Here is a 21,521-nt window from a genome sequence, read left to right as displayed (position 1 = left end):
TCTTGGTTGGGACAGTACAAAGGGGGAAAAGAAAGAAACTCTTCACCCATTTAACCTTAAACTTCATATTATTTGGTCCTCATTAAGATGGTACCAGTTTGCTTGCTCAGTTTCAGAGCAGGGCTGTGGACATTTTGGAAACCCAGTGCCTACCAATCATAGGTAGACAGGTTTGGTCATTTCAAACTGGTCACATGCAATTCCAAGAACAATGGCTTTCCAAAATGCTAACATTCCAGGAAGAGAATTATATCCTACAAGATATAAAATTTAAAAACAAATGAACCTGCAAGTGGTGGTCAGAACACCCTCACAGCCCCATAATCACCCTCCAACTGCAATTAATTGAATGTCAGAAGTTAACAGTCATACCAGGCGAATATTGACAGAAATCTATATGGGTTCTTGTAAATACAAACATTATCTAGTAAGGCCTCCTAATGGTTCCTGGGACTAAGCGAAAGACAAAGGGTGACCGTGCTTTTGCAGTAGTTGCACCTACTTTATGGAACGCACTGAGTCTGTCAATATTTTGAAAACGTTTTTATTTTGGAAACATTTTCCCGATGTTATTTGACCTTGATTATGTTGTTCTTATTTGCTTGTTGTACTGTGCCATTTTGATTTTTCCATTTTGATTGATTTTATTGTGTTCATTGTACAGCACTTCGTAACCTTGTTAAGAAAGGTGCTTTATAAATAAAACATTACTTACTTACTGACACTTGAGAACCAATGTGATCACACAGAACGGAGATATCATCATTCAACAATTTACCAGTGATGGAAGAAGCACTCAAATGTTTTGCTTAAATAATATCAGTAACCTATTGTAAAAACATGGTCTGTTACAGACCGCTTTACGTTTTATGATGTTGGCCTACAAAGCAAACAAAGGTATGGCACACCCATATCTTCAAAGTCTGACCCACCCCTAGATCTTTTGGGGTGGGTAACAATGGTAACAATGAAATACAACACAGAGAACATCAGATTTTAAAGTTTATTGTCCACATAGACTTGCAATAAATTCTTTCGTGTTACACAAAATCAGTCAATTAGCCTACAATTACACTACAGTAATTACATAACATACTGAACAACTTTTATAAGGGTAGGCTAAAGGAAATAATATACATTGTTTGCTTATAAAACTGGTTAGTCAAACTGATTAGGAAACATAGAAAAGAGGAAGCGGTTAGATTTGGCTTTTACCCAAACCCCTGGACAATGACAGAAAGTTGGAACAGATCACTAGACTCTCACACGCAGACTATAACCCATATCAGAGAAAACCAGATTTTTAACCAACATTTATGTTGTGATTTGAGGCTTTGACTTATCCAGGCACTTGGCGGTAGGTAACAAAATGCACAGGCAATGCAGCCTGCAAACTTTGGGTTGTTGGTCAGAGAGACAGACAGTATGACAGAGAGAGACAGACAGTACATGCAAAACGCCAAAACAAACTTGAAGCAAAAAGCGAATTAAAAACTGGTAGTTGAGTCGGCACTAGCAAACTTTCCACTTTCTTACAACCTTCAGGACTTCAAAGACAGTGCAGTCAATTTCAAACAAACCCATTTTCTCGTTGCCCACCACAAACATTTTTCTCTGCTCTGTGCAAGAAAACCCCGTTCCCACCGCCCACTTTCTTTCCCCTCTCCTCACTGTAATGTTCAGAAGAAAGCCATCCGCGCCACAGACTTCATTTCTTGTGGGCTACCCCCTATGATGTTAAAACTGGCCAATCTGGAAATTTAACAATTACTAGCATGCTTTAGGGTGCACACATTTACACCAATAACCTTAAGTTGACCCGTAGCGTTAGTAGTAGCGTTAAAAGCGATTACAGACATGCAACTTGCCAGTTCAACTGTATAAATTACTGACCTAGGCAATGATATGCAGAAAAGTCCCCAAACTATAAAAAGAAAATAGGGACAAAGATGTCAAAAGAGCTGCGACTGAAAAATGCACTGAAAACACTGAAAATAAAAGTTCCATATGAACTACAACCGATTTATTGTTCATATGAAAACTAGATATACATGACTTTCTATAATAGTAAAAAGATTGAATGTCAGTTCACAGACCCAGACCCTCTGTAAGAGGTAAAATGACTGATCAGAAAAATAAACAAAATAATAAAAAGATCACATCTTAGAAATACGAGTAAAAAAATGGCACCGACAACAGCTTTCCACCCCTGCTAGTCAAAGTGACTCTGGCTCTCCTATGTTACAGTAGGTCTAAGTTGGTTGAAAAAGCAGCCCTACTGAGGCAAAATGCACTAACTGGATACACAGAATGTATAAATGAAGAATAATTCTGACACCATTCCATCTCACCCTCTACATACGATACTTTTTGGTGGAACCCAAATGTACCTACTCTGCTAAGTTACTGCCTTTTGGCCGAGTAGGGCAGAATTTTACTCCTGGACTTTTAACACTGAACATAGAATGAGAGAACACTACAGACCATTCTAGACCACTCGAAGCGATATGATTAGAACAACTAGGAAAGCGAGAATATCCCATTTGTAAGTGACTGAAGACTGAACAAATAAAAGCATAAAATATCATCCCTGGCGGATCGAGGTGAGGGGAGCAGCAAGGAGCCACGACGGCCCATTGTGTCAACGCAATCAACATGCACACAGACAGACAGACACACACGCAGCAGCACTATGGTCACGGTGAAAAGCCTGTAGATATAGTGGTTATAGGCACTGGAGAGGGGGGGGTGGGGGGTGGTGCACGTGGTAGATGCCTCTCCTCTCGGTTCTCTTAGTGCGCCTTCTCAGACGGTTCTCAGACGGCTCTTCTGTGGATGAAACGAGGAGAGAATGTGAGCGTTGTCACAATCATTACATAATCGTCTAATCGCAATTATTTTGTGATAATCGTGTCCATGTTGAAACATTTTCATACATTTAAAAAAAAGCAGAAATAGCAGATCTACAAAGTTTACAACGCATCACTTCGTGACATGTTGTAAGCTTGTAGATCCACGATTTTCACTATTGTATAGTTTATAAATAATGTAAAAAAAAAAATTGTAATGTTTTTTTGTGGCTTTCGCCTTTATTTTATGTGCAGGTAATTTCTTGATATATTTCAGTTATTTGTGCATGTAGGAGCCATTAGAAGAGAGGCATTATTTGTATTATTACTTCCAGTATTATCTTTGACCACTTGGTGGCAGGCTTGAGAAGCACAGCTTCTAGAAGGTGTTTGCCCTTTATAAGGTGAGACAGGTGCACTGAGAAGGAACTAGACACAGGGAACCAGGGAGCAAACCGTTCTTACCACTAGCAGCAGCACAGCAACAGCAGCAGAACAGAGACAAACAATAACATCACTGGTATGTTCATGTTCATGATATAAACTGCTCACTTTGACTTCTGATGAATAAATAACACTCAAACTGGATCAAAGACTACACTTTTAAAAGTGTAACAGTGACAGCCCTAGACGACGGTTATCTTACCTGTGTGACCTGTGAGATGCTGACACCGGTCAGTTGCTCCACGGCAGCGGGCAGCCTGGTCATGATGTCCAGGACCTCTCCTGCCAGCTTGGCCGCTCCCACCTCTGATCCACCGCTGGAGATCATAGTAATCTTCTGGGCCATACACAGTGGCCTACTGATCTCCTCTGCCATCTAGTGGCGGTGAATGGGTGCAGAAGATGGGGACATAAATAATTAAAAGAAGGCACTGAACGATTATCTTAGAATTGTACACACGAAACAGAAACATGAGATAATAGAGTACATGCATAAAACCTCATAATTGTGATTGTCAAGAGAATCTTTATGTGCATCTTTAAGGCTCTGGGTAACCGAAAGCAGTGCTACAGTCATCCTACTGCAATAATTAATTAACTACGGCTATAACAAGCTCATCAGTCTACTGTTGTACAATATTATAGAATTCATTGGATAATGGGAGGGCCACCAGACCTCGCTGACGAAAAGAAACAACCGGTATACACTCACGGCACATGCACCCACGTACGTAATGTATATTTATTTATTCATCATAAACATTTCATTTTGATTATATAGTTTTAAATCATTGAACATTTTACTATATGTCCACTTCAGTGTAGCACACCTGTCACGCCAACCTCAGAGACTAATTTAATACATGTGAAAACTTGCAGTACGTGGCAATAACAATAATTCTGATTGAACCACCCATACATCCATCTATGAGTGGCTGTACTGACCAGAGGCAGTTTCTCTAGCAGCATGTCAACCATGGCTCCTTCCTCGTACTGCTTGAAGGCCTCTGCCTTCTTCACCATCTGCTCTGCCTCAGCACGACCTTTAGCCTCCACGGCAAACGCCTCAGCCTCACCCCTCATCTGTATGGACGGACACACACACACACACACCATTTAAATGCAGTGCAAGAGTTTACAGTAAAACACAGGTAGGACTAGGGTTGGGATTCGTTAGGATTTTAACGGTTCCGAATCCTTCCCGGATCCCTCTTAACGGTTCCGGTTCCTAACGGTTCCCTTAACGGATCCCAATATTATTTTTTCCCCTTTTTTTCTGACATAGATTATGCTTATATTATAACTAACCTAACCAAGTACATAATAAACACAAATTAATTAATTCAATCATTGAAAATGCTCTTTACAATTATGAGGTGGCACTATTATTTTAATTTCACCACCACCAGCTAGCCACCACAACAATATCATTGTTGCAATTTGTACTGTATATTGCAATTTGTACTGTATAGTAAATATACAGTACATAGACATTGCAATAATAATATTGTTGTGGTGACAAATGTTGTCTTTAATGTTCAGATTAATTTAATATGAAGGACCCCTTACCCTAATGGAAACAAATAGTGCTTTCTTGGATTATAAAATCCTCTTAGCAGACCTTGTATTGAACTGTGCTTTTTTCTGCAAACTCTTTATAAAGTAATCAATCTATGGAGGTATATGCACCTAAACGCTGGGCTCAACAGTCACGCGATTAATTTAGAGACAAATCAAAAGCATTGATAGTGATATTTAACGTGATTCATATAATATCAGACAGAAGGACGTCGAGTCATTGGCGGTCTAAATTAACACCATTAACAACAGTTGTAGGCTACAACACGCCTAATGAAAAGCTCTGTAGAAGTTTAGTAGTTTTTATTTTCTATTACGTTACTAGCCTGGGGAAAGTGAACGAGCCTTGCATCATCCTCGTCCCCCGCCGGCTGTGGTGGAGCTGCGGGGAGTGCAGGCACGGCTTTCCGCATGGCTCTCAAACGCGATGTGCCTACTGTAGATTATTCTCGTGAGTTGTGGACTCGTGTAGACATATTGATTTTGAGAACTCGTGGACGTGGTGCAACTGGTAGCCTACAAGTTGCAACAACCTTTGCAGGGAACTATAGCATCGCATTTATTGCACGTTGCGTGCTCAGCCTCAGTCATTTCCCTCTCTGTTAACCACACTATGGAGATCTCTTCGACATACTGTCCCACTCGCTCCGCGGCGGTGAGCGGTCGCTGAATGCACAGAACAGTGGGCATATCCTCCCCGACCCCACTCTCTCATGTAGGTGGGGTGACGTCACCACAGGCTCTGCTTGCATGCATGCACAGACACAGCGGAGCTAAATGACGACTGATGAGAACCGTTTGGGGAACCGTTAATACGAAAACGATGGAACCGGCTCCGGATCCGCAATGTCGGAACCGGGTCTGAAATGGACCCGGTTCCGAATCCCAACCCTAGGTAGGACGTGCGCATATGAGGAACAGAAATAAAACCTTAGGCGAAAACAGAAGCGCAACAAAATAAAAGGAAACATTCAATGTCCAGTTTGCTAATTCACAACCACTACTACTTTGGTGGTGAAACCTCTCTTCTTTTCTTTCTTTCTCTAACTATTATAAACTTTCATGACAGCCTAAGTTCAAATATAATTTATGAAAAGGCTACTACAGTGAATTACATGGACCTCCCACTCCTCACTGGGAAAATTCCGGGAGGAAAAACAGTCAAGCAGGTAGGACTGGTAAGAAGAACTGATGAACAGACAAACTGTTATCTCAAACAATCTGCCCTAGTTTGTTATAAAGGCTGTTGCCTTTTTTTGTAACTATGAGTGCCCAGATCTCCCATTTTTTCATCCGATGTCTTATTGCGTCTGATCCAGTAGGAACTTTTACTATTTTAACTTTACCGACGTCTCCGGTGAGCACTTAGGTAGTCTAATTCTCTCTGCCTTTGTTTGTTTTGAGGACAGGACACACATACTGTAGATGTAACGTTACAGAATAGACCAGCAAAGTCACGCTCTTTTTATCTTTTTTTTTACCATTTTGTATCTACTTTACAATTATTGTACTGCTTTCTAGCAGTCTAAAACATAATTCAACAAACAGCAGCAGAGAAAGAATAACAGAGACTAACAGAGTGCCTGATAGGAAACGAAGTGGGGTCAAGGTCAGACAATGACTAACTGTCAGAGGGGCGAAGAGAGACATGCTGGGAAATATCATCTACAAGAGAGAGAGAGGGGGGAGCTGTGTTGTGTGCATGTCTGTGGTGTAGGTAGGGAGGGAGGGAGTTAACAGGAAGTGGTTGAGGGAGAGTGTAAAGAGAACAGAGAAAGAGAGAAGTGACAGAGGAGGAACAAGACTCACTCTGATGGATTCAGCTTCGGCCTCGGCCTCCATGATGAGCTGCAGACTGAAGATGAAACGGATAAACTTTATTTTTCACAAAGCTGGGGTTGCATCCTCAAATGTGCTGTATAGCATATCTTTAGTGCTTTCGGTGCTTGAAGTGCATTTACTAAACAAGTAATGCAATCAATGGATTAATAAACATTACATTTTAGTCAATCTTTTGTATTCACTTCAGCGCATCTTGCAGTCCACATCAATGCAACTCCTTGCAACATGCAACAAGTTGCGACTAGTTGCATTGGTGCGATCTGGCCTTCAGATCCCCATTCTGGGGGAAATGTTTACACCAAATCTCTTTGCCAATAATATCCAATAATTATATATAAAATAATCTATAATTCTATAATTCTATAAAGCTGGGGTTGCATACATTTTAGTCAATCTTTTGTATTCACTTCAGCGCATCTTGCAGTCCACATCAATGCAACGCCTTGCAACATGCAACAAGTTGCGACTAGTTGCATTGGTGCGATCTGGCCTTCAGATCCCCATTCTGGGGGGGAATGTTTACACCAAATCTCTTTTCCAATAATGTCCAATAATTATATATAAAATAATCTTTAATTCTTTGGCAGAGTGAAAAAAGAGCATACAGAGTACAGTACAATACAACGTATTAAGTATAAAGTGGTTAAAAGGTATTGGCACACAGCCGTCCAGGCGGGGACCTACCGCATAGCCTCAGCCAGTTTCTCCAGCCGGTATCTCTCAGCGTCGGCTGGCTTCTTCACCTTGGCCTCCAGCTCCTTCTCCTTGCGGGTGATCTCCTGCTCCTGCAGCATGATCTGCTGGCTGCGTTCCACCACCTGCACCTGCATCTTCTCCTCCTCGATGCGCTGCTTGGTCTTAGCCACCTGGTGGGAGGAGAGGAGGTTTAACATTACATGGCCTGAAAACTGCAATTAAAGAGGCGTCACAGAGTGAGTTTTAGGGCAGACTCACTCCGTGTGATTCAAACTGTTCCCGAATACGACTGCCTGGTCCCGGGCTGGCCATGATTCATATTGGCCTTGATTCTTCCCGAGCACCCGAGTACACGTCATTCAACTGTATTCAAAGCTTTCACATTGCATCGATCAATATCCGAGTACACTTCAATCGGTCCCGAGACTACCTCCATGCGTTCCCGGGAACAGTTGGGTGATCTACTCCGGGGAACGGTACGCAGCACACACACTAGCGCAACATCTGCCAAGTGGCCCGAGTGCACACTGCACACCCGGGACCATAGTGTGAATCTGCCTTTAGAGAAAGCTGGTACAGCCCCCGTACCTATCCTACTGGAGACAAGTGTTGCATTGTCCTTTCCCTTTCTTTTCCTGTCTCACCAACATCCCATCTAAAGAAAATACTGTCTTTGAGAAAATTAATACACGTGTGTGTGACCTACAAATACATGGACAAGGTATAGTACTGCACCTGGAGCTGGTAGGCCATCTCTGACTCGGCCTTCTTGGTGTTCACCTCCATGTCATATACAGCCTTCTTGAGCTCAAAGTCTCTCTGGGCCTTCGCCATCTCAATTTCGTTCTTGTACTGTGCAGACACCTTCTCCTGCATGGCGTGAGCCTCCTGCACACAAGACAAGACAAGGAAGGCAAGCAGGAGGGGAGAGAAAATAGACAAATTTGAGCTTGTATACATTTTGGACGTGGGGTGTGGTGGGGGAACAAATATGTTGTGATTTATTTGGTTTTCAGCCATATATATATATATCATGTAAGATGTGGTATGTTCCATATGAATACACAACAGACGAGAAGTAGGATAGGAGGGCAGTAACTGTACCCGGATGACAGCGTCCCGTTTGTACTGTGCCTCTCCGATCCTGGCATCCTTCTGTACCTGGGCTGTCCTGGCCTTACCCAGAGAGTGCAGGTAGTCCTGGGAGATGGACGAGAGAGAGAAGGGCCATATTAGAGAGACAAAAGGTCCATATTAGAGAGAGAGAGAGAGAGAGAGGAGGGTGGAGATGATGAGAGAGACAATTAGAGTCATTAGTATAATAGGCTTAATATCTTAAGCCAATTAGTCACTACTGGGGATACTGATATCAGTCATCTATGTACCACACTGGTAATAAAGGACATCACAATAAAAGGAGGAAGCAGCAATCTCTGAAAGCTCTCATTTCCAGTAGGTATGTCATGAAGACACGGACACTGGCTGAAAGGAGATAGTCAAAGTGTGGCTTCCGTTCATATTTCTGACATCACGTTAGTCATTTTGATTCCCAACATACATGGGTTTAAAATATGGCATTGTCCAGTGGTTCATCTCCGGACACATGCACAGGCACGCACACCCCCCTAGATGGCTCGCCCCCTGGGAGTAGGAGCCACACTATCAAATGAAAAGTGACGGGATAGGACCAGTCTCATCGATGATCCGTAAACGATGGTAATGGAGAAAACAATATGGTGGCGTTCAACACGGAGAAACGAGGAACACGAAGGTTTAAATTAGTACCCTAGCCCGCCAAACCAGAGATTTTGAGGGTTTGTATTGTTTAATCCATTTTTTGGTCCGATCGTAATGCTAGCTGATGTTGCTACCCGCAACAACACATAGTGGGACACTGGACGCGGCCATTTTGAACATGCACGCGCATCCACTTCCAGTCTAAGCCCACCATTCACAGCTCTGTATCTCAGAAACGGGGGCCGTTTCTGGTGAATACAAGGGTTTTCAACGGGCTGTAGCAGGCGGGCTGACACTCGCTGTCGCCTTTTTCCACCACTGACCGACAAAACAACTTCCGGGCATGTAAACACATATAGCAGTTTGTCATTGTAACATGTGATTACGGATATTTGGCTCTTCAAAGTAAGTGTTACGTGCGATAAAAACCATGGCAATACGCTATAGAGGGATTAATTAATGCTGGCGATGCGAATTGAGTTAAGTGGGGCACATGTTGCTCCTCCTCTAGTCTACACCATTAACAGCCATCTGTTTTGTTCATAAATAACCTTGTGTCAACCACCTCTCATTATAAGGACGTACCTGGTCATCATGGACGTCTTTGAGCGTGTAGCTGACCACTCCGATCCCCATGTTCACCAGGTCAGAGGATGCCACCTTGAACACCTGCTCGGAGAACTTCTTACGATCCTGGTAGATCTCCTAGACATGCGGACAGAGTAGACGCAAGCCAATATGAGACACTAATGCTGGGAAATATGTTGAGTTCTCATAATAGGATAGATCTACTTTAATGACATGTCATGAAAAAGTATAAACAGTAAACACGTTACTTTAAACTTGACAAATATCAATGTTTGACACGTAAATATGTCATATGGGAGAGCAGATCTTTAATTTAAGCTGCAAGTCATTCCACATGTTTGGGGCACTAAAACAAAAAGCTGTTTTTTCCCCACCTCCGTGTTTACATTTGGAACCTTTAGTGTGAGCCAGTGACTGGAGCGTGTCCTATAGGATTCCAATCCAGCACAGCTTTAATATACAACGGTAAAGTCCCATCAATTGCTTTAAAAATAAATAGATACCAATTTAGTTTATTTCGCCTGTCGGCCAAGGAAGGCCAGTCATATAGGATGCAGAGATGAGTTCTATAAGGTTCACCAGATATAGCAGTCTAAACTACATTGTAGTTGGGAAAGTTTGGAAACTACCTCGGTTCCGGTAGAAAAGGCAATTTTTTGTAGTCCTTCCAAGCGCCAGAAGCGTACCTCCCAGCCCAGCCCTGGCAGAGTAGTTCCAACGGATTGTGTGGCCCTGTCTTTCCCTAATGGGACTGATCGAGGGTAGCTACTGGGACGTAACACGGGACTTGATCACCCCGGCTGGGTCGCCTGAGTGAGGGGTATGATGTTGGTAGACCCGAAACCCTGTTGACCTCAGGATACATCACTGAGGATATGTCCCAGGTGCATCCATGAGATGTTTTGTTTTTTTTGTTTGTTTGTATTCAGCAACTCTTTCTATGTTTGATCCATTTGAGGTAATGATATATAGTTGTTATAATCAATTCCCTTGGCCCTGGAGAATACCATGAAAGTTTTTCCAGTATTTAATACAAATGGACTGTGTGTGCGTGTGCGTGTGTGTGTGTGTGTGTGTGTGTGTGTGCGTGCGTGTACACCTACCTCCACGGTCAAATGGGCAATGATGGCTCTCTGGTGTCCCTCCAATGTCTCCAGGGCGATCGTGGCGATCTCTGCCTCAGACTTTCCCATGAACATCTGACAAGCTGTAGCCAACATGTCCTTGTTCTGTCCCTGGATCTTCACCTGAGAGTGGAAGGAGAAGATAGCTGAAAAACTCTCTCAAGTAGGGTCCTGCATTTTAGTGTTGTCCATGGACATAACACATGTGAGCTTGTAGAATAGATCATCTATTTTTGGTGACTTGTGTGTGAAAGGAAAGAAGGAGCAGGCCTAGTATAGAGCCCTGGGGGACCCCGGTCAACTAAGTATAGGGTTTTAGTTGCACTGTCCTCAAATCCTGTTGGAACAACCCTGCTAGAGGCTAGGGTTAATGTAGTTAAACAAGCCTTGACTAGACTGCTTTCATGACTCAGTTTATGTTTATTTTTAGCATTATCATACTATAATTCAGTCAATGTCTGTCTGAATGTGTGTCTGTCTGTCTGTCTGAAACATTGCCATATCTCCTCAGGCCACAAGGGGGGGGGAAATATCTCACGGGTAAGTGCAAGTAGGATATGACATGCGTAGTCAGGGACAGACAAAGCTGCTTTACAAAATAAATAGCCCAACGCCAATAATAGGATTGAAGTACTGCAAGTGCATGCTGCACTGGAAGTCGTCTTTATAATGGCAAACATAGGGGCCTGAATTTTGGTGCAAGGACTGTGCATAATTTAATTCATTATGTACTCCTGCAAATCTAGCACATCTTGTAAATGCGGGAGATTCCTGTACACATTTACAGCGATGTTAATGGAGAACTGACTGGAAGAAGCGGGACTGCCGTGTGCGCTTCGTGTCTCCTGAGACATTCCGGTTTGTGCCTTTACGATGCTACAGCATATTTCAGAGAATGCCTTAAGTGGATGTAAGACAAAAGCCCCATTCAGATATTCAAGATCTGCAGGCAATGTGTCTGCAGAATATTTGATTTTGTTGTCACGAGTGGCAGCCGGCAATCTTGTTCCAGAATTTATGCCTGCTTGGGACCCAAAAACATTCAGGGCAAAGTCTTTGCCGGCAGCGTCATGATATTGCTTTCATATTCTGAGTGCAACTTGTGTTCAATAGGTATTTTTACATGAATGCATTACTAGTGTTCCAACAGTTTAACACTTAACCCTAGCTGTGGTCCATATGCCCAATGTAGTTGCTGCCCTTGTATTAGCTATTGAACTTTCAATGAATTACCCTCGCATGAAATGCAGACCAGCCGCTCGATAAAAAGAACATTCTCGCTACACACCAATACAAAGACGGTTTTGGTCATTAGAAAGACTACTTTCCCCAGTGGACGCACTGGGAGCCCCCCACCACACGTATAAAATTCACTTTTTTGGCAGAAAAAGTTTATTTTTTCTGAGAGGCTGTGAGCTTTTCATGCGAGCGCAGGAAGTCGAGAGTACCATAGCTCAAAGCCTCAAATGTAACGGCATTAGGGCCATGGACCAGAGCTAAAGTAACCCTATGCTGCGGAGAGACAGATAGGGTAGAGCAAGCATGCTTTAATAGTGAGAGAGTGCACCCGTATAAATAAATAAATGCTTTAATTAAATGTCAGTTTAAAAAAAGAACTAGCGAGCTGACATTCCATACGTTTGGATTTTAGGCTGCACGAGAAGCAGTCCACCTCTGTTAACCCCTGCATCCCTGTGATAATGAATGATGATCATATCACATTCTTATTCTGCCTCCTCAGCAGGAAACCATTCATTCTCCTATTTTTATTTCATTTTTAAACAGATTACAAGTTAGAGCAGGTCTGCCAGCCTGCAGATGGATGGATGACTATTGAATTCTCATCACCAAATGGCTTACAGTAATAACTCATCTGACTAGCACGTACTGTACTTGACTATTGCGCCAAGAATTACCGGTAGAACGGATCATACTTAATCCTGATTATTGTTCATCATCACATTGCCTTTAACTGGCTTATGGCCAGCCTAATTAACAGTGGATTGTGCCTTCTACCTGCACTATTCATAAATTGAATTCGTCATTTTAATGCCATTAGAAAAATCTGTGACATACAGACTATATCTCATTTTAATGAACATTATAGCAGTTCATGAGTTCTGCACCAGTTGCTGTGAAGCTTGTGAACATGTCACAAGCTTCACAGCCGTTAATCAAACGTAACATGAATACATTTTCATCATTCATCTAATTGGCTCAATGATTTGTAACCCTTGTGTCATTTAGGCATACTACGGCCTTACTTTTTATTTAGAGCCTAGAGGAAAGTGTTGCGGGGGAGGGAGGCTTTGTCACAGTCTACACACACACACAAGTGTTGCCTGGCTCCCCTGGGCCTCTCCTCAGGGACATGTGATGTGAACCATGGGGGAGGGGAAGGGGTCGCTGTATATACAACAGACCCAGACACTTGCAGTTGGACAACATATTCAAAACAGTGGACTAACTGCTCACAAGCTCATTTCTCTTACTGGCCCAGCTTCTCAACTGAAGATATTCATTTACAGCTGCAAAGATGGTGCCATGTTAATCGGGCAGCTAATAATTCACTTCAGGTTGTTTTAGGCATTTAGCTGAGCCTCTTATCCAGAGCAACTTGCAACAAGTGCAAGTTGAGAATAAGATGAAATTCCAAGAGCAACATTGTAGTGTAGTGTGTACTAGTGTGAGATGTTACAGGCGTCAGCATCATGGGTTCCAGACATGTGATACTTGATACTTCTACAACTAGCATGTGTTGTGTTTGTGAAGATCCAATGACAACGTCTAACAATGTTTGACCTAGATGTCAGGGAAGTATCATCTCTCAGGTGATTGGGTGGATTCGGTGGATGCGTCATGTCATTCCTCAAAGTCGTACCTGTGCGATTCCCGTAACAGAGATGGGCACTCCATGGCGGGTGTACACTTTGTCACTCTTTACGTTCAGAGTCAGGGTGTTCAGAGTGATCCTGGGAAGTACACAAATCCAAAAGGAGAAGGAAAAGAGGAGAAATGGATTCAGAGCTATTCAACAGCTTCAATAGCTCATGCAAGCCAGTCTGCATGACTAGACTGCCAATGAACACTGGACTATAGATTTTTCTTTGTTGAGGCTTCTTTAAATAAGAGCATACAGACAGAGAAGAGAGGGTCAATAAAAAAAAACTAAGTAAAGAGTGTCGTCACCAAACTTTGGTGTGGTATTAAAAAAAAAAGGTTTGATAATTAGAAGATGAGGTCTGGGAAAATATACGTCCAAATATACGTATCTTGTCATATATTTTGGGACTGCTCGAAAATACAGACATTTTGGGAAAATGTCAAAGCAGAACTGGAAATGGATGCATCCATAACATGCGTTTACTACTGACCATGTGCTACATAATGCATATTCTGTTGATGGTTGCAAGAAAAAATATTGCTATCAATTGGATGAAGCCTAAAGTCAAATTCCACTACCCAAAATCTCAACCTAGCGGTATTCAGCCCACGTATTTAAAGACCTCCATGTAAGTTCACAAGATGGTCACATATTTCACTTTAATAATAATGGATTTTATTTACATTCGTTAGAATCTCAAAGTGCTACAGTGAGCAAATGCAAAAGAATAAAAATAAAAACATAAGAAGCATTACACCATTAAAACCATCTAAGAAAAGGGAACCCATCAATTTAAAACAAAAGGGCATGCTATAAAAACACTTTGTTAAAAAGGAAAGTCTTAAGTCCTCTCTTGAATGAGTCAACCGACTGTGGTGCTCTCAGGTGGGCGTTCCACAGTTCGGGGGCAGCCGAGCAGAAGGCCCGGTCGCCCATGGTGCGCAGGTTGGTCTTAACGGGTTTGAGGCGGTTTGTGTTTGAGGAGAGGAGGGAGCGAGGGTGACAAGTTCCTTGAGGTAGGAGGGAGCGTTGCCGTGGATACACTTTAACACCACCATGGAGTCATCGAGTGTGAGTGAGCGAGTGGCCGAGATTTTGGGTATTGGAATTTGGCCCGAGCTTTACTCCAGTTTTAGGTGGGAATGTTTTCACCCAAACAGTGGTTTAGTAGGTCCCCGCCTCCCTCTGGGCACCACTCCTCCCCCCCCAATCACATTGCCAGAGTGAGCCAGGGAGAAAGCGGTGACCGTGGTTAGTAAAATAAAAACAGAGAAAAGTGCTGTGGTGAGCAGTGAGTTGCTTATCACTGCAGCTCAGTGACATCCCCAACCACCGCAGTGGTCACCTTATCACCTAAAACTGTGGTTTAGGAGGGCCCCGCCTCCCTCTGGACACCACCCCTCCCCCAATCACATTGCCAGAGCGAGCCAGGGTGAAAGCTGTGACCGTGGTTAGTAAAAAAACAGAGAGAAGTACTGGGGTGAGCAGTGAGTTGCTTATCACCGCAGCTCAGTGACATCCCCAACCACCATGGTGGTCACCTTATCACCTAAAACTGGAGTATGTGTGGGCCTTAACCCTCCTACATTGATTGATTGATTAATTAATTAATGGAAAGGGGTTCAGTACCTCTGAATCTGCTGAATACATGGAATGACAAACACCCTGCCACCAGCAATCATCAAGGGAGGAGAGCGGCCAAAGCCTGTATTGAGAGAGAGAGAAACAAAATAAACCACTTTATTACAAATCCCTGTGTAGCAGCTGCCCTGTCCCTGGTCCTGGTCCCTGGTCCCAGCACCTACTTAATCTTAATATTATTGTAGGAGCCATATCATTTGATTTCATATTTTTTACCAAATGTCGCCCTACTCGCCTCGGAAAATGGCACCATAGTTGGCACTCGCGCACACACAACTAGAAATGCACTCTGTCGAGGTGCCAACTTGCGCCTTGCACACACACACAGGTATGGCCTACTTGTGCGCAAGCAGAGTGCGTAAGTACTAGTCTGCTACTAACTAATTACAACTGCTGTTCTATATCCTTTAGACCCGTTATTGACCTTATACCAACCTTGAAATGTACCGTAGCTACGTCCGCCGGCCAATAAGGGCCCACCATTTTTACCCCGACATACAGTACATACCCAGCCGCTCACCAAACGTACCTTAGTTAAGTCATCAAGAATGGTGGTCCCTTATTGGCCGGTGGACAACACCGACATACATACATACATATCCCTGTAACACCCAGCGTTGCAATACAAAAAAAATTATGTTCTTTTTTCACCTTCATCATCATTTATGTTCATTGCAATGCCATTGGTCATGATATTTGCATATAAATACCCACCACAGAGGCTGAAATTCACACAAATTAAAAATCTCTTGGAAACTGCGCTTGTTTGTTTTGAAAAATAGCAGATCTACAAGCTCGTAGCATGGAACTGTGCCGGGCTACGAGCTTGTAGATCTGCTATTTTTTTTTTTAATCGTGAAAATTTGGCGCAAATCTTTGAATATATATTCTTTCAGAGTGAACGTTTTTAACTCAAATCTTTGCTTCTGGGAACAACATCTGAGGCCAAATGCATATCAATTAATCAATCAATACTTTATTTCAGACCCAGGAAGATCCATATCACAGATAAAATTATATACATTACAGTACGGTATATAATTTTTGGGGTCCCTGACATGAATTAGTTTGAGCACCACTGACAAAAAAAATTGATTTTATAGAATCTGTGCCATAATCAAGCGGTTTGAATTCATTAATCAACACCAACACACAGTGAGTAAAACAAGACAGCCCAGGTCAAGTGTGAGTGTGTTGAACTGTATTCTCTGGCGTAGAAAAGGCATATCGGTCTAGATTAGGGAAGGGCATTTGTAAAAGTGTAACCTTTGGTTAATTGGCATTACAACGAAATTCTGGAGAAAAGGGGTAAAGAAATAATAAATATGTACTACAAACCAAACCTCTAAAGGCCTATTCATAGTCTGGATTTTCGGTGGTGAGGTGACAACCACTCCGGTGGTGAGCTGACCACCGGAGCTGAAATAACGTTGAGCGGTGGCGAGTAAAAACAGAGAGAAGGGCTGGAGCGGTGGCGGTGGTTTGCTCTTCACCGCGGCTCGTGACGTCATGTTGTAGTTGGGTGGACACCCCACCACCGTAAATCCAGACTATGTATGAGCCTTTACAAAGTAGAATTGTGATTTAATGACCAACCAGTCAGCTCACAACATTGTACATCTGATCAATATCAATGAAAGGTGGCCCGGGCCGACCTGGCGGTCCGGGCACCTAGGCCGCTAATCCAGCCTGACAGCGTGTCGCGGGTTCAACTCCCGATCCCCCGATGACCTTTGCTGCGTGTCACTCCCCATCTCTCTCCCCTGTCAGCTTACTGTACTAAAGGCAGGAAAAGTCCCCAAAAATATATTTGAATATCAATGAAAGGCCCTGCCCAACCTTCTTTGTCAGGTGAAACCTGACCTATGTCTTACTCAAATGTAATGACGACTTTGGCTCCTAATCTGGATTGGTTGTCTCGTCTCTAGGCAAAGGCATGCCTCTCTAGCCTATGGGACTAGTCCTGATTGGCTCAGCAAACAACGGCATGAACAGTGAGGGCTGCCTCTCTAACACAACAGTAGCTAAATGTTATGCACTAAACTGCAAGGATGGACAGCAGCAAAGCCACAACAAAACACAATCATTGAACCATAAACAGAAAGTCGCAAACGAACGCAAACAACGGCCGCAAGGTTGTGACACACAAACATACACATTACTAAAATAACTAGATAAAGTGCCCCTCGGGGTACAGGTCTCCACCAGCTTGTGGCGCTATAATAGGCCAATGTGAAAAAGGGTGCCATTTCATTTTATTCCTTGGATCATGGCAATTGGATGATCTGAGGCATTTTGTTTCAAAGATGTGTTTTGCAAAAATCCAGATCCGGCATCAACACAAGACTATAGAGATAGTGTGTAACGATTTGCAGGATTTTTGGACAGAATCTGGAGGAGTAATATTAAAAATAATAATAATCAAAAGTCGGCCTCCCGGTGGTGCTATAACAGGCCGTTCTGGAAAATGTGGGGCAGAGGTTGGCATCCAGGGAGTGTATGTGCAAAATTTGGCATCGACCAGGTTAACGGTGCCGGAGATGAGCTGGTAACAGACGGACAGACGCACACACACGGACGGACACAAACACGGACAGAGTGCAAAACATACTGGCCTGGTGGAGACAATATAATACTAATATGGCGGGGGGGGGGGGGGGGGGGGGGGGGACTCTCACAACAGAGACAAGAACACAACGGAGACAAGAACACAACGGAGACAGCGCTTCTTTCACCTGACAAATATCACTATGTGATCTTTTTTGTTTCTTATCGATCTTGCAACTAATTTTTTCACCCAGTGTCAATTATCTAAAATCGTAGGCGCTATACTCCATTATTGCAACACTTATTTCTTAGGTCAGTCCAGTACAGAATCGGTGACTACAGCTTTTAGAAGGTTGACTGCTTAGTAAGCCAACTGTGGGATGGATTTCTTAACTACCTGTACTGCAATGTGGGGAATTCTCAGAACACCCTGGCGAGGCTAGCTGTCTCTGATTGACACTAGTGTAGAAAATGTCACTTACCAGAAACAACCATGGCTTCATTGGGACCACAAGTGTAGAACATCTTGACTGTCTTCTGTCTAGGAACGGAAAAAGGAAGCAAGAGCTTACTCACCACTCACCAATGTCACCATACATATTGAGAAATCAATGTCAATTTATGCTATGTGGGTATATATTTGGAAGTATACGGTGTGGAATCTTGTATGCATTTGTGCAGACTGAAGAGAGACTACAAGTGGAGATAAAAGCATGTGCAATACTGGTTTGCACTGTCATGCTGGGTCCCTTTATTTGAATGATGGAACTGCTTGGTGTGCTTTAGCGGCATTTGATTACATTATTAAAAATAACAAATATGAGGACCGCTATCATTTAAATTCCCGAGGCGGCGGACCCACCGCCGATTTGTTTCCATTTGGCCCATCCCTCGCCTCCTACAGACATATGTTAATGTCAATCATCATCCGACCCACAAATGTAATTATCTGAATGTCCAGGCCTACAACAAACCGGCGGACCCCTCCCCACAACGCACGGGCCAAAGCCCTGTCCTTTTGAGTTAATTACGTCTTCAGTGTAACAGTGTCTTTACAATATTTGGGCAATGAATGAAACGGAAACGGTCTACTACTGTAAACATCGCTCCTCATAATCTCATAATCACCAACAACAGAGTAAACCCTCACCAGGTTTTCAGGCGATAGAGGTCGCGCTACTATCTACAATTAATACTCTTGGCCTTATTTTTAAAAGGAGACATCAATACAAATAATTATAATGTATCAACGCTTTTCTGCTTAGCGGCTGTGGGTTAGCAACTTAGCATGCTAGCTAAGTTAGCTAAGATGGGAGGGGACCACGGACTAATTCAATGTTTATGTAATTTGGTTCGAACTAAGCCGTATGCTATTCAAATGAATTAAACCGTTTCACTTACCGATCCCTTCTGGACGAATAATTGTTTTACGTCTTGCTTATCTGACGTATACCAGGTTGTATAGGTTTAAAACTAGTATCCGTGCGTGTGTGTACGTAGCGGGCTTCAGTTCAAGCAGTGCCAGGAAACAAGAATGAGAAAAATGTCTGAAGTGAAAACATACGCAAACCACGCCTACGGCCACGCCCAGTGTTCGTAAATGACCCCTCTATCTCCGCCCATTTTCATGTCAAGGAAGGACCCCCAAATTGATTATACTGTGTATGTATTTTTATCTTGCACCCTGCACGAAGCAGAGCAGACCCCCCACCTGTAACATGGGGTATGGCTGGGTTAAAAATAAGGCCAGAACGCGGCCTCTCAAGGACCCCTACCTAGTAGCCTAGGGGTAGTAGGGGCCGCCGGACCCCACCTTGAGAACCACGCAAAATGAACAAAATTGATCTACACATAATAGTTTACTCTTTACTGGCCATGATGCCAAACTTTTTGTTCTTTTCACAAATATTTAATTAAACCAATGCATTTCAAGATGCATTGAAAATGGTGGGCCCTATTGTAAACAAGTGTAATGCCTGTTAACAGTTTTTGTATTGAGTTGTACTTGAAATATACTGTAATTCTGCAAACTGTTAAGAAATCAATCAATCAATCAAAAAAAGAGTTTCGCCTGTGGCCTGATGCATAGCCTAATTGCATGAATGTCTGTCACAGTGTGTTTGTATTGCGTAACAGTATTAGTTTGTTTATTTATTTTAGTCTTAGTCTAGTTTTTAGTCGACTAAATATCGAAATATGTTTTGTCTTTATGGGCAAGTAGTATAAAATGAGAAGAAATAAGTACATGATTGATCCAGTGTTAATTTTGACAGCTAATTCTTAGTCTGAATAACACACCATTTAGTTTTAGTCATCTGAAATTGTTTAGTCTTGCCTTAGTCGACTAAATATCAACACTGTACTGTAAATGGGTTGAAAGGCTCATATTTTTATTGTTTAACAGGACCGTTATGGCGTTATCCTTTTAGCATAATTGTAAAATTGTACCACTTGTACAGTATACTATTTGGAAAGTGTTAAAGTATTCAATCAAAAAACAAGGATGGTTTTATGTGCCATAATATATTTGCCCCATAAACGTATCTTGCTTATCCTCTGAAGCCTCCAGAATTGTCTTTAGCCTATATTATACTATTTTGTACCGGTTAACACTATGACAAGCTTAATTTTGCTGCTGCTACCTCATAATGGTGAACTAATGTTTCCAGAATAAATTCAACACCGAATGGTGAAGCAATTGCTCTCATCTATTGCTTGAGAAAGGAAAACAGCAAGGATTATTAATATATTATACGTTGAATGAGTGTAATATGTAAGGTCATGTTTTCACCCAGCATCTGTCGAAGATCTTGAGCAATGAAATTATGAAGAACGGATTTGCACAACAATAGGAGGAAAGGGCGGTTCTGGCTGCATGGGCTATGGGAGACATCTCTTCAAATAAATACATATCCATACATACACATAAAAATCATACCCATGTGAAGTGAGGGGCACTCTTATATCATGCATCACATTCCGAGGACCAATTATATGAAGATAGGTTGAAAAGAGCTGAAATGGTCCTTTAAGAGGGGCTGCTGTTGCTGCTCGACTCAAACAGCTGGATGGAGCTTTCTGAAAAGCAGCAGGAAAACCAAATGGCTGATGACGGCTTTTTGTGACAACATATACAAGAAAGATGATTATGGATGCACAACATACTGTAACATACTGTACTCTACATAATTATACTATAACTTACTTTTTCACATTTTATTCCACAATGTTTGTAAACCGTTGTCTAATGTGATCCTGGGCGCTACACTCCCTCTGCCAACCTGGGGAGAGCAACAGATTATGACCTCATGCTTCCTTCAATGCACAAGGAGTGAGCAGGTTGCTTCTTTTCAACAGGGGGGCTGGGGGCTGTTTCCCCGGTTGGACGTGTGGCGTGTGGAAGGAACACGTTATTCCAAACAGTTCCTTTCCCCTTGCCCCGGCTGGCAGTATGGAGACCAAGATTACTGGGTACCCTAGCCGAATGTATGCCAAGAACGTGGAATTCCGTTTTATTCTCCACCCCCGCCTGTGCCAGAACGTAAAAATCCGTCTTTCTTTAATGTAATTTAATCCAATAATGAAACATAT

At 42.7% G+C, this 21,521-nt stretch overlaps 1 protein-coding gene across 1 annotated transcript; it reads right to left on the bottom strand.

Annotated features, from left to right (window-relative positions):
* Window positions 1-991: 991 nt before the first annotated feature.
* On the bottom strand, window positions 992-19,462 carry flot1b (flotillin 1b). The gene is made up of 13 exons (XM_080767624.1): window positions 19,332-19,462; window positions 18,413-18,471; window positions 15,372-15,447; window positions 13,740-13,830; window positions 10,838-10,981; window positions 9,732-9,851; window positions 8,514-8,609; window positions 8,145-8,297; window positions 7,398-7,579; window positions 6,681-6,726; window positions 4,239-4,376; window positions 3,496-3,669; window positions 992-2,829 (listed from the first exon to the last, which is right to left on the bottom strand). The coding sequence occupies exons 2-13, from the start codon at window positions 18,453-18,455 to the stop codon at window positions 2,806-2,808; spliced, it is 1,287 nt and encodes a 428-aa protein (XP_080623750.1). The 5' UTR covers window positions 18,456-18,471; window positions 19,332-19,462; the 3' UTR covers window positions 992-2,805.
* Window positions 19,463-21,521: the final 2,059 nt, after the last annotated feature.

This window comes from Protomyctophum bolini (genome assembly GCF_963924005.1).
Source record: "Protomyctophum bolini genome assembly, chromosome: 7".
NCBI lineage: Eukaryota > Metazoa > Chordata > Actinopteri > Myctophiformes > Myctophidae > Protomyctophum > Protomyctophum bolini.
Note: the sequence above shows the minus strand (reverse complement) of the source record. Positions and strands in the feature narration are given on the sequence as shown.